General features: G+C 42.5%; 1 protein-coding gene across 2 annotated transcripts in view; it reads left to right on the top strand.

Annotated features, from left to right (window-relative positions):
- Positions 1-4349: 4349 nt before the first annotated feature.
- LOC117248036 (serine/threonine-protein kinase MARK1-like) overlaps positions 4350-13918 on the top strand; it is a 41757-nt gene continuing 32188 nt past the window's right edge. Inside the window, exons 1-2 of one of the 2 annotated variants that reach the window (XM_033612755.2) lie at positions 4350-4762; positions 7382-7582. In XM_033612755.2, the coding sequence (XP_033468646.1) occupies positions 4712-4762; positions 7382-7582 (252 nt within the window). In that variant the 5' untranslated portion in view covers positions 4350-4711. The remainder of the gene's footprint in view (positions 4763-7381; positions 7583-13918) is intronic. The other variant, XM_033612754.2, reaches the window with a different exon arrangement.

The following is a 13918-nucleotide window of genomic DNA, read 5'->3' as shown; positions in this document are numbered from 1 at the left end:
TAAAAATGTATTCAAAGGTTTATCTGAAGCTACTAAAATGAGGCTTCAGAATACTGAGTGGCTATATTCCAAAATTAAAGTATTTTCAGTATGAACTATCACTGCCTCTCTCCCAAACAGTGTCAGAAAATAATCCAACCAAACATGAATAAAAGACAGTTTTGCAGTTAAATCTAAAGATTCTCACTTACACTCGTTGCTCCCAGTCAACTTCCATCTCTCCCGCCCTGTCAGCTCACATCTGCCCTGGATTTTCAAGCCTTTTCATAGTTTCCACTTCCCTGCCATCCCTCCCAATACAACTTGGGAGAAATTGAGACAGTACATGATGTGTGTGTGTGTGTGTGTGTGTGTGTGTGTGCGTGCATTGTATGTAGCGTGTGTGAGCACATGCATATGTGACAGCGATGAAGACAGGCAGGTGGAGGGGAGGCCAAGGGTGGGCGCGGGCTGTTGACGTGCCAGTCAGTAATACTTTTCCTCAGGTTGAGGTGTGCTCACCGGGAGGGTGTGTTGCTGCTGGGAAGCTCTGTAATGAACAGGAGGCTGGCTCTCTGCCTGATCAAATTCCACCACAGCCTCATATCTATCTTGCCTTCCAAAAATGTTCAGCATACCAGTGGGTTTTATTGACTTGTCAGAGCAGACAGCGGAGTGCAAGCTCTGCCTTGTAAGGTGTTCAGTTGACACGTTTCTAAAGCAGGAATTTCTACTGATGACTCTTTATTTGTAATACCTTTATGTGTTTTAGCTCACACTGATGTGTGCTGATTAGAGCTACAACATGTGCTAGGACAGTAGTGATATATAGCTGTAACAGTAGTAAATCAGAACAGACTTCAGACTTCGACTGTATTTACCCAAACTGGACTTAATCATGTTGGCACATGTTCCTTTAAAATGAACTAGACCGTGAATCTAATGTGAGCTAGCCCAGTTTGTGTCTCTCATGTGTTACCAATACATTTCATTCACAGAGCAAATTTTTCAGAAAAAAGAAACACCCAGAATGGACTTTAACAACACTCAAGGCTGAGCTGAAGGTATTTCCAGAATCCTTAAAGGCTCTTCAAACCATCTGGATGAAAAATATTCTGTCTGCTGCACAATAAAAAATATTTTTAAACCTGTTTCCCAAGGTTCCCAAAATTCCTGGCCCTGTTGCACATATTTTGACATGTTGTCCATTCTAACAGTTGAGTCTAACAGTGCTAAAGAAGTGCTATGCAAAATCGACAAAGCACTAAGAAGAGAAGTGCGTAGGATTGAGGGGGGTATACTGGTAAAAATGGAATACAGTATAATAATCATGTTTTCTTTGTCTCACAGCCATGTTTCTACAGTAGCTAAGAACGGACAAACCAAACACTGGCGCTAGATAGGGCTATTCAAGTTTATGCAGTGGTCTCTGAAGTTAGCAGCAGCCCCTCCGCAACGAGCAGCATCTGGGATACAGTAATTTTCAAATGTGAAACTGCTTTATTCAGTGTTTTTACCAGTTTAAATCACTTGGTCTGTTTGTTTTGCAGAGGAAGAGACCTCTGTTGATAATTTGGCTCCTGGTAAAAACCTTTTGAACATCTGGGTCTTATGTTATTAGAGGAAGAAGGCAAGCACACATTAGTAGGTGCTGGGCTAGCGGCCAATTAGCATCGGAGAAACACTGATTTGTAATATGAAATTACTTTATTCAGTGTTTCTACAGCTTTTAATCACCTGGTCCTTTTGTTTTGGAAAGGACGAAACCTCGGCGGATTATTTGGCTCCCAGTAAAAACCTCCTGAACTATAAACCCTGAAGGAATGCCAACTGGGAGTTGATGCTTAGCACATGGAAAAAGTTTTAGCTGGTTGCGGTCTGCAGTGCTCACCACTAGATGCCACTAAATCTGACACACTGTTCCTTTAACATGAACCAAAAAACATTAAAAAAAACCCTGATTATTGGTATATTTGTCTAAATTTATGTTTTATATTTTCATACAAAATAATGCTTTACTTATGTGCACAGAAAGAGCAAGGACATTATGTAATTTCCACTACCTGGATTAGAAATACTGCAACAAACCTTTTATTTTATCCTGCAGTGGAGGAAATATTTTCATTCAGATGGTTTAAAGAATCTCTGAGGATTTTTACATTACTTTCAGAACATCAGTGAGAGTTAAACAACCTTCTCAAACATCACCAGGTAGCCGATTTACTTCTCAGACGCTTAGGTCTGTGTTTAAATGTAATGGTGAGAGGCACAAACTGTGGCTGAATGTAAGAATGCAAAACTGTACAAAACATCCTCCTTCCTGAAGAGGCTGTTCGCGGTATTTCCCACACTTCTGCAGGATGTGTGCGAACATTGTTACTGACTGGAAAGCGTGGCTTGACTTTCACTGGTGAAACTGAGTCAGGCAAAAAGAGCTGTGGTAAAGTGCCAATGCTGACAGATGCTACTCCACTATCTGTCTCATAATGAGTTTAGTTTCTCTCCCCCCTCTCTCTCCGTCTTTCTACTCTTTCCTCTCACCCCCTGTCCTGCAAATACAGTTAACTGCATGACCATCCGCGATGAATGGTGGTTAACAGCTGCCTACTTTTTTGATGGTTGCCTGTGAGAGCATGTAATTGCATTTGGCCCTGGGTGTACATGCACTCATTAAACCAGTGTCAGTGCCCATTACATTCCACAGCAGTGCAACTCAGGTACAGAATGCAAATCCCAGGCACGAACACACTGCTCTGTGAATGCTTTAAGACAGAGCGCTGAAGGCCTCTGCTTACAACACCAAAAGAAAAAAAAAAGTTGCATTTTATTTTAGGATAATTTCACCTTCCCAAGTGATAGACACAAACAAAATTTTATTTCATTTTAGTGCGTAAAAACTGAGTACATGTTATCAAATCTAAAATAGATACGAGCAAAACACAGCCAACAATCTCACTATTAGTAGTAAGAGGATGTGTCTTGCTGGAATTATTTAGCTGGTCCCAGTTGTTAGGGCTCAGAAAGGATAAGATCTGCTATGTTGGGACCTGATCCACGCAGGGATCAGATGCAGAATTCCAAAAATGCCCATCTACATGCCAAGATCCAGTGTTGGACCCCTTTTGTTTGGTTGAACCCATCTTATCTCTTTGCATATTGTTCTGGTATCTCCCCCTAAAAACATTATGAAGACAAAACATTTTTCAATGAACCTGAGCACTCCAACCTGACGTGAAGGATAATGGTGGTCCCAGTGAGCTGATGTCGTTTGTAGTCGCTGAAAAATAAACCACAGATACCTCAAAACCACAAAAACAGACCTAATGTTCTCAGTGGCTTTCAGCTCCTATATCCATCACTTATTGTGATATGTTATATCATGCTGTGTCCATTGTTATGGTTGGGGCCTCTCTGCTGCGTGAGACAAACCATCAGTCATGTAACGCCCAGGAAGGTGCAACTGTCTGCCTGAAACTCCACCATAATACCAAAGGGACAAAGAAGATGTGACATCTCATACAAGAGACTCAGTAATGGACATTAACTCCTGTTACACAGCTTGTTCCTCATCACAATATGACGTGTCAGTGCAATCATGACTTATGAGACAGAGGATAAAAGCTGAAGGTAATTCATGACAAAAAAAAGATGAGTAATGGCATTATTTGTTTGGGCCCCACATGTCAGACGCTGCAGATGTGCAACATATACTGCAGGTGCAGCCTGACACCTACTGGACAAACTGCGCATGCACACCTGCATGCATGCACACGTCATAACATCATCACCACACCCTGAAAAACCCAGGTAATGATTTCACGGATGGGAAGCAGACAAAATCTGCTTCTTAGTAGCAGACTCATGTTTTGTTCCCTGCTCACTCAGAAAAAAATCATCGATCACGACTGGGGGAACAATGAGGGGTGTAATGCTGTGACTGTCCAACAGATGGCAAAGTCTGTCCAGTTTGCAGTGTGACACAGGCCTCACCCTTGAACTAGGCCTCTCTGTGGACTGTTTACCACATTGTCATATTCAAACCACAGGAAATCTTAATCACTAAGCTGTTAAACCATATTTACACAACAAAATATCATTGATTTATATCACTCCAGCCATAATTGAGACATGCATTCAGTCACACTACAAAATCAACTTTAAGGGTATAATTACTGTGCTGCATGATGAAATATTTCTCCAGGTTTGGCAGGCTGTGGTTAATGTGGTCCAAATCTGACAGACACTGTGCCAACTGTGTGCTTTAACAGTTTTCTGGTGACTTGAATAATGAGCTATAAAGAGGAGACAAAGGGAGAGTGTGTGTAGCCTAGAGGCAGGGAGAGAAAGAGAGAGAGAGAGAGAAAGAGAGAGAGAGAGAGATCCCTCCATCCTTCCTGGTGGGAGGTTTGAGATGCGCTGCGCAGACCCGTCCGCCGCTACCGACGCATCTTCCTGGCCTGCCCCCCTCTCACTCCCTCTCCCTCTCTCTCAGTCTCTCTTTCCTGCTTTTCTGTCTGCCACTAGCCTACCTGAGGGGAAGTGCACAAAGCCAATAAGAAAATCTGGCGTGTCGGCTGGGCCCTGCGCGCGCTATGCTGCGGTAAAAAGGGCCGCCGTTTGCGGTGTTTACAGGGGATGTAGAGAGAGGGACGGAGGCACCGACGGACCGCGCCGTGTCTGCTCTGCTCTGCCCAGCCCGCTGCATCGCTGAGCGGCCTGCGAAGCACACAAGATGTCGACCAGAACGCCATTGCCCACGGTGAACGAGCGTGACACCGAGAATGTAAGTGCTTGTTATCCATGGACGCCGGTGTTACGCCGGACGTGGGAACGGCATAAAAATGACCTAGCTATGTGGCTATTTTGCGCACTGCTCGGTGCAGGTTTATGGCAGCGCTTTTTGGGGCTAGTGTTGCAGAGCGACTCGACCAATGAGCACCCCGGCTTTTTTTCTCCTCTTCCCCTCCGACGGGAATAAAAAGCCTAGAATAACCTAGAATAAAGGTGCAGTTTGGTTGTGTCTGCCCCAGTTTCTGTGCACAATACGGCTAGCCTCGACAACGCACTGCGTCAGTGTGCTGGCTTTAATGATACATGCGAAGCTTGAATGTTAATGTTGAGAATGAAACCGTTGCCTGTGTGGCCTGTGAGGAAGATGGTGTTGCTCCACTCGTGCTACTGGGGGTATTTTCTAGTCCACAACGTCAATATTTAGGGAGGGTGGGGGAGGATGTTGCCCTACTTTTCAATGGCAACGCTTGGTAGCATCGCAATGTGACATCCATCACCTATTGGGCCCTGTTGTAACTGCACGCTCAGTGGTGAAGAGGAGGAGGAGGTGGTGGAGGAGGAGGGAGCGTGTTATTATTCTCCATTATGCTGCCACGACACTGATACAGACATGTATTTATATATTTATAACGGGCTAAAGAAATGGCTGCAGATTTCTCATTCACTGTGTGGGGGAATGTTTGTGAACGACTGCTCCTGCTGCTCGCGCGCACACATACTCACGCGCCCACAAAGCACAGCATAATAATACAAATCTTTTGAGATCAGTCCAAATTAGGACTGCTGTATGTATGCCGACAGGCTCTGACATATCTAGGTTCGTCAGATTTTTTTTTTCCTGGAAACAAGACGAGGCACAGTCTCATATTATATTGTGTTACAAGCAGTGGAAACAGCTGGAAGCAGTCTTTTAAAGGTTATTCTCAGGATTAAAAGAAAGAGATTTATTTTGGCTCTCCATTTCTGGATTATTCATCTTCAAGTGATAAAATTTAAATTGGAAAATACATCTCCAAAGTTATGTAACTTAACCTGTAATGATATCAGCTCTCTGATTGTTCTCTCTGAAATGCATCAGCGCTAATGTAACTGTCTAACAGTCTAGTGCTGTTTTAGGTCTCACAGACACAAAGCACTGCCTCAGCAGCACTGGCAGTAGCCAGCCAGCCTAGCCTGCCTCTGTTCGACTCCATCATGCAGCCCCAGGGCCCACTAGCAGCTGAACTGCATTGCATAACAGCTTATTACTCAGAGAGACGAGTGGCTTTAAGTGCAGCAAAATAGAAGAAGCTCTCTCCTCGCTTTCTTATTTTTATGTGTGTGTGTGTCTGTGCAGGTGTGTGTTATTTTTTATGTCTGGCCTCCCCAAAGGACATAACGTCAGTGGCTGGGAGTTAATGGATGGGCGAGTGAGACAAACTTTGTGTATTTAATCATCTGCCTGTCCAGATGCCTCTTGGTTAATTTACAGAATTTGGAGTCAGGCCAAGTGTGTGTTTGTGTGTACGCACATGTGTGTCTGAAGGATGAACTGGATTTATGACAGGTCTGTGTTAAAGTTTATTAAAACAACTAAAGTCACCTTACTGTGGATATTTACCAGCTGTGGATATAATAGAGACAGTGCACAGATTGCTCTGTCATGGTGTAAAGAGAGTTTTGGTGCATTAAAAACAAGGATGCTGACTTTGACTGGCATCTAATCAAAGTTTCCCCTTTCCTTCCACACACAAACAAACCCATACTGTGACACTGTTTGAATCCTGCAGTGTAGCTCTCCCTCTGTCAGCCTGTGTGCTAGCTGAGGTGATGCGCACCCTGCAGGGTGTAGCGTTTCCCTGGTGAAACGGGAGCAGGGGAGCCTGGGTAACCAGACCAAGGCTTTATTCTCTGGCTGGGTGTGGTGCTCAGGAGCAGAGGATCATGGGATCTCTGACCTGGACTGACATCAGCAGCTGTCGTGGAGAAGAGGAAACAGACCATCAGAGACTGCGCGTAGCCTGTGCCAGCGCTGTACTTATAGCAAGCTGTTCCTAATTCACCTTCACATGCCATATCACAGGGACACTTGTTGTTATTGGGTTTGGCCATGGAGCCAGTAATATTGTTTCAGTTCGTGACTCTGTGCTGCACATGTTGTAGGTATTTCTCAAAGGCACAAAGTCAAAGGAGCCCACTGTCTATTGTTATTGAGTCTTGTCTCGTGGCTGATAAGGTCTTTTTGAGGTTAAGGTGTCAGAAAGAGAAAAGGGAACCCGATTCTCTCCCACACAGTTCTCCTTGGGCTTGCATGTAAATGTAGTTACAGTATATGCGCTCACTCATGCACATGTAGAACATTAGATCCCCATCTTGAATCTGGATCTAGGTTAATGGGTTCATCTCTGTTTGCACAGTGAATATCCCACCTTTGGCACACACACAAAGCTCCACTGCAGCACTCTGCTGCATTGTTTGTATGCGTGCTGCCAGTGTGGCAACAGAGAGGGTCCTTTTGGAGTTACTGAGCTTGTCAATGAGCCAGAGAGGTTCAGGGACTTGTTGTATTGGTGTCTGTATAAATTTCACTCAGGGAATGTTGCTGACCTCGACATGTGTGGCTTTCCTGCAGCACTCTTCAGTGGATGGCTTTGTTGAACCCCCAGTCCCCCCGACAAAGTCTGCCAGTCGCCACAGCTTGCCACGATGCCGCAACTCTTTCACCTCCACCGAAGAGCACCCCCATATTGGCAATTACCGCCTCCTCAAGACCATTGGGAAGGGGAATTTCGCCAAGGTGAAGCTGGCACGACATGTCCTGACTGGACGAGAGGTGAGACAATGCTTTTGTTTCATATTTAAAAAAACATTTAGGTGTTACTGTTTTGTCCATGTACAATACAATCTTCATCTCAGCCTCAGTCTTGTGTTGCTACATGTGAACAGTTAGAGCTGCAGCTTATTACTACATTCATTATAATTTGAGTTGCAGTTTTACGCATCCACCTGGGTAAGCAAAGTGTAACAGAAAGATGGTGTCATATTTATTTGCTTCATCACCTCTCTCATAAAAAGATTTTTCTTCAGTGGGTGTTTTGCATATGAGATGCTGATTCTGTTCTGACTCTGAGGAGTATGAATGATCTCCCATCATCAAAATACTGTACTTTCCCCATCAGGTCAGGCCAATCTGTCTCTTTCTGCCTTTCTCAAACACTCCCACAAACACAGTCATACACTGCTGACCTGTCAGAGTGATAGACAGCTTGCTTTGGTGTGTCAGTAATTAAAGCTCCTGTTTCCCTAAGGAGAAAACAATGACCTGCGATCTGTTCACTGTCTCTCACTCAGCAGGACTCGCAGCGCTCACTGACAGCCCTGATCCACCTCAGATATCCTCTCATCTCTGTTTCTTATCCACCTGCATCCTTAACTCCTCTAAGTTTCACATTGGTCATATCAGAGTATGGAGGGTGTCCATATTCTCTGAGGTCAAACCAGTAACAGTTTGATCCATTCTGTGTCCTTCCACGCTAATGTTAAACAGCCATATTGGATATGCTGCCCACTGTTTGCTGAGAAGGTCAGGCGCTGCTGTGTGTGCCTGAGTGCCCTTGCTGGCTCATCAGAATGCAAAGACATGGATCAGAGTGAGTAAGAGAACAGGTGGAAAGAACATAACCCACTAAAAAACTGACTCTATCTGAGCTCGAGTCCGGCAAGCTTCTTACTGACTACTAACATTTTTCTTGCACCTAAAACAAAAGAAAGTTTTACCTTTGTAGAAAAGCATCAATGGGAGCTCTGTGGAAGCAGAGCAGCAGTCACTTCTAGGTGACAGAGTGTCCTATCTGCTGAAGAGGGCGACTACACACACACACATACACACACACACGCTCAGCTGCACTGATGGAAACATTTGCCTCTACCATATGCCCTCATCTCCTGCCCACTAGGGAAGCGATGGTGCATTATCATTATCAATTTAATTTGTCAAATTTAAGTGAATTTGTATTGTAATGATATGATCTCACCACATTGTTGTTTTACTGGATTTGGTTGCTTAACTTGATTATTGCAAAAAAAGAGCTCTTGTTTAAAGAATTTATCTGATGTCATGCATATCAGTGGGACATATTCAACTGCTTTGACAATCAGTTGGATTATTTTATACTTGACTTTGCGTATCTTTTTTTATATTGTAATATAGAGCAGTATTAGAAAAAGTATTGAGTAATCTTTCGATTTATGTAAGAATAATCTTAAGATTAATCAATCTATCTGTGAGTATCCAGAAAAGCACTATATAAATCCAATGTATTATTGTTATTATTATTAATCTTAAGATATTTATGGATTTATTAAAGAACTCACTGCTGGAAAGATGGTCTTGTCCCAGAACTGGTCTGTCTGTGCCGTAGAAGATGCAAATACTTTTAAAATTGGTGCTACATGGCCAGAGAAAACAGAGGAGAAGGGCTGTAGCATTCACTTTTGCTCAATAAGTAGAAAACTTACAACCATCAGGTTGCACTGCGAAGCCCCAGACCAATAAACACTCCCACTTGTGGGTGACATGATGCAAGTTGCCTGTCCGAAAACAATATGGCTGCCAGCTGATCCAAGTTTGAGAGAGAGGGATAATCCTCTTCTGTACTCTTTGTGTCTGTGGTGGCGGCGAGCACACAAACATAAGGAAGTACAATCTGTAGTTGGAGCAGCAGCCATAGAGTCAGAGAAAATGCATCATCTGGCAGATTTTCACTGTCAAACAAGCAGGGAGGTCCGGGTGCTGGTAAGATGGAGGGAAGTTCACCGCAGTTCTTTTACATATACTGCCCACGCTGTTATGATACAAATCTGGCTGACAACTGGCAAAGTATCTCTCTAATCATTGGTCTATAAAATGTAAGAAAATAGTTAAAATGCCCATCCAAATTTACTGAAACTCAAGTCGATGTCATTGAATTGCTTGTTTTCTTTGACCAACACTCCAAAATATGAAGATTTTCAGTTTATTATCAGAAACAATGCAGAAAAACAGCAAATTCTCACAAGTGAAAAGCTATAACGGGGGAATATTTAATATTTTTTCTGACAAATTCTGATGAAGCAACTATTTTTTAACTATTTTTCTCAGTCAAGTTATTGATAAATCAACTGTTTCAGCTGGAATATTGACACATAAAGGGAGTTTGCCTCTGCTTTTCAGTAGCTCTTCATGGCCTCACACAGTGCAGAGAAAAAATGCGCTGAAAGAACCAAATATAGACATACTGTACAGCTAAAGAAAGACAACAGAGCTAAACAAAGACAAGCAAACATGAACATACAGCTGTTATGTGGCAAGTAGGTATGGAAACTGGTGGATATATCTCCTCAAGTCAGTTTTATTTTCACTGCCTCTGAAGTTGCTTTAGAGGATGCAAAAATCTGTGCGACACCCTCTATCTTTAGGCCCTCAACATGAATAAGAAAAAACTCGACTGCAAGTAGATTTTGTACATACGGAGGAGACAGAAATAGACACGTAAAGTATCAATTGTATATGCAGGTTGAGTTGTTACTGCATACTGGGCTCTGCATAAACTATATGGTAGTGTAAAGAATGCTGGAGTAAATTTTTTATGGGTTAATTATAACTTAGGCTTTATAAAGAGGCACTTTATGTGTATGACAAAAAATATGTACATTTTTGTACATGTTATTTATATCCTTACAATCTAGCAACAGTAATACTTTTCTGTGCAAGAGATATGAGATTATGCTCTGTTACAGTAGTTCCCTTTAGCGCACAGAGATCGTGACCTTGTGGTTGTGTAAAAAGAGCTCAGGGGGAAATAAAAGTGTAGAGGAACATGTGAAGCTCTCCAGCACACAAGTGATGCTGTGACTAAGTTTCCCCTCCCGTGTCCTCTAGCTGAATATTCACGTGTACGTGTTTGAAATGCGCGCGCTATCACAAGACCCGCATGCAGCGAAGAGCATATGGGCCGTGTGTTACGAACGCGCTGAATAATTAACAGTGATGCACGTTGCCCTTCTGTCACTGTGCAACTGAATTATTCACCCTCAAATCCATTAGACAGCGAACACACACACCCACGTGCACACAGACGCTGGCATATGATGTGATGCTGTCTTCATCAAATCTCTCAATCGGAGAACAAGAAGGGAAATATTGGTTCAGTGTAGAAGAAATGCAATGAATATCTCTGACTAACGCAGAGCTGGAACAATGGAGTGACACACTAGGACAGCTCCGACACCTGCAGGCATACATCGCCTCCACCTGAGTTTTGTCCATGACAGGAGGAAGCAGAAAGGAGGGAAGCGAAGTCTGTCTGTGCACCTGCCCACCTAAGACAGGCTGCAAATAGACACCACCTGCGTACTGCGTGTCTACACACTTTGCAGTCTTTCACTCCGCTCTCTCTTCTCCCTGCTAGACTCTTTTCCTCTCACAGCCACCACATTGCTGTCATTATGGAGTCTAGTTTACAAGTTTGGTTGAAATTAAATGCCACTTGTATTGTAAGTCTTAGGGAAACCCAGCTCGGGCTGAATAACCTGCATTCTCTCCACCGTGACTCAGCATTTGCTTACTGGTTCTCCCCTTAACAGGCTGCTTGGGATTACAGCCAGAGTCTGCATCCACTGAAGCATGCTTATTAAGCTCTCATAAGGCTGGAGTCACAGTAATGCTGTTATCATAAATTGTAATTAATGCTTTTATGGTATCATTGATCTCCAAAGGCAATTTCTCCCCATCCTCTCTTCCAAAGAAAGGTCAGGGTTACAGTCTCTCTGTCTGAATCTTATTGAGCAGTTGAACATACAGAAGGACAGAAGACAATATGAGTAACGTTTACTCAAGTCTGGAATGTGTTCTTGATAGTTTCACAATGCAGACGAGAGAATGAGAGAAAATGCAGCAATCTGTGGTGCAGTGGCTCCTGATTCAGCTAAAAAACAACAACTAATACATCCTTGAAAAAATAGTTCACCAGGTATTTGTCAAGTTTACAGCTTTGAATCAAGTGTTAGCCTGATTTATTTGCTGTTATTATAAAACATGCTGTCCTTTCTATACTAACAGCAAATATCTATATCAGTAGTTTCTTGTGTTGTGTGTTAGTTGCCAACATGATGATTATAATATAATATAATAATAATAATAATTACATAATTAACCATGTCAGTCATTGTATGAATGAAAAACCTTTCAATACCTTGCTCAAGTGAAAGATCACAGCCTTTTGGTGGTTAGTTAGTTGCTTAGTATTTTATATACACATTGGCGATGGAATATTTGAGCAGGTTAAAGGTACCTTGGGGAGTTTCAGCACTATGGAGCTGTTTTTCCTCTCAGTGACTCCCACAACAACACACACATATACATGACATGATACACAGCCTTCCTGATGATTTCACACTATTCCACAGGTCAAAGGGTGGCGGTAAAATGTCAAGATATGCTGCTACGCGCAAGCAAATGCAGGCAAGACGGAGACTGCTATCTCGTATCATAGATGTAAATATGCTTGATTTAAAGTGCTTTAAAAAATCAGCTATACAGTTTGTTTTATGAGGTTGGAAATTCATTAAACACATTTGTTAGAGCTTAAAGATGCAGTCGGGGATTCTAATCATATACACATTTTGTCAGATTCAGCTAATATCACCTCACAGGCCGCTAGCTGTCAGTTCTGTGTGCGCCGAAAATAAATCTGATGTTCGTACACAGCCCTGGCTCTGTAAATGGGGAACAAACAAAGCCGCTCAGGCTGAGCCACACAGCACTACACCAGCTACTCCTTCTCTTCCCGTCTGAGGTCATGAGGAGCGGAGCCACACCACGATTGTAATGAAACTTAAATTGCATCGCAGATATTACTGGAGCTTCTAAAGGAGCACTTAAGGGAGGGGTCTGTTTGTTCGGGTGTTGAGTTCATATATGAACAGTCTTTCAGAATTGCTGACTTGGCCTGTATGGACAAACACAATGAGACATGAATAACCCATCTATGATCAGGTTTATGGGCTATATGTTTGAGCATGTAAACACCATATTACGTTTATGAGAAACCTGAATATGCTAGCTGGAGTACTCTGACAGAAACTAGGGGAATATGAATAACCTGATTTCTCTTTACTCATGTAAACATCATATTCTGAATATGATCATAACTGCGATAAACCTCATGAACAGGTCATTCATGTCCATGTAACCGCACTGTGTGTTTTGATGAATAACACGTAATGTAAACATAAGGGTTTGTTTACAAGAAAACTCAACAGGCTACATTTTAAAATAAGAAATGAACATGCTATAACTCACTTGTTATGCAAATATTAAATTCTCAGCCATTCTTGTACCTGGTTAGCATCATCATCTTTTTGATTGGGAGCATGTTAGCATTCTGAGATTAGCATTTAGCTCAAAGCACTGCAGTGGTTAAGTACAGAGTGACTTGCATGGCTTAGTTGCTCATGCATTTTAGCTGTGAGTTATATCAAGGAACAACAGTGTCTCATTACATCAACACCACACTCAAAGATCAAGAACATTTAGTAACATGCTGGTGTTTTGGGGTATATATCACTTGCAATACTTAAAACATGGTGAGAATCATTATGTAAACAATTTCATTGGAGCTGTGTTACTGTAAAACAGCTTGGATTGTTTACTTCCTGTCAGCTGCTGCCATTATACCAAACATTACAACAGAGAATAAACACCCAACACATTTAAAAATGTGTAACACTGTGAAATGGTCTGTAAGGACACAGTTGAAGAGCCTAAACTCCCCTTGAGGCCCATACAGGCCTTGCAGCTCCTAAATGTTTTGAACCAACTTTGTGGGCCTTCCTCAGAGCCCGGCGCTCTCTTTAGCAGGGCTGAAAAAGTCTTGTGGTAATTGCCTTGTGGTTCGACCACAGACTGGTGACATTCATATTTATTCAGCCAATCTTAAGGCTGTGTAATAAAACTATAATTATTATGGAACTATTTTGTGCAACAACAAAAGGCCATGTGTTTTATTTCAGTGTAATTACATTATATTGTAAAACTGCTCCGTCCATCACTTATCAGCATAATGTATGGGTTTACTGGTGGTGAGTCTGCAGTGTGGCTCAGCTAGTTGCACTGTGAAAGCTGCTGAGC

This window comes from Epinephelus lanceolatus, chromosome 17 (assembly GCF_041903045.1).
Source record: "Epinephelus lanceolatus isolate andai-2023 chromosome 17, ASM4190304v1, whole genome shotgun sequence".
Classification (NCBI taxonomy): domain Eukaryota; kingdom Metazoa; phylum Chordata; class Actinopteri; order Perciformes; family Serranidae; genus Epinephelus; species Epinephelus lanceolatus.
This window is presented reverse-complemented; position numbering and strand designations above follow the sequence as displayed.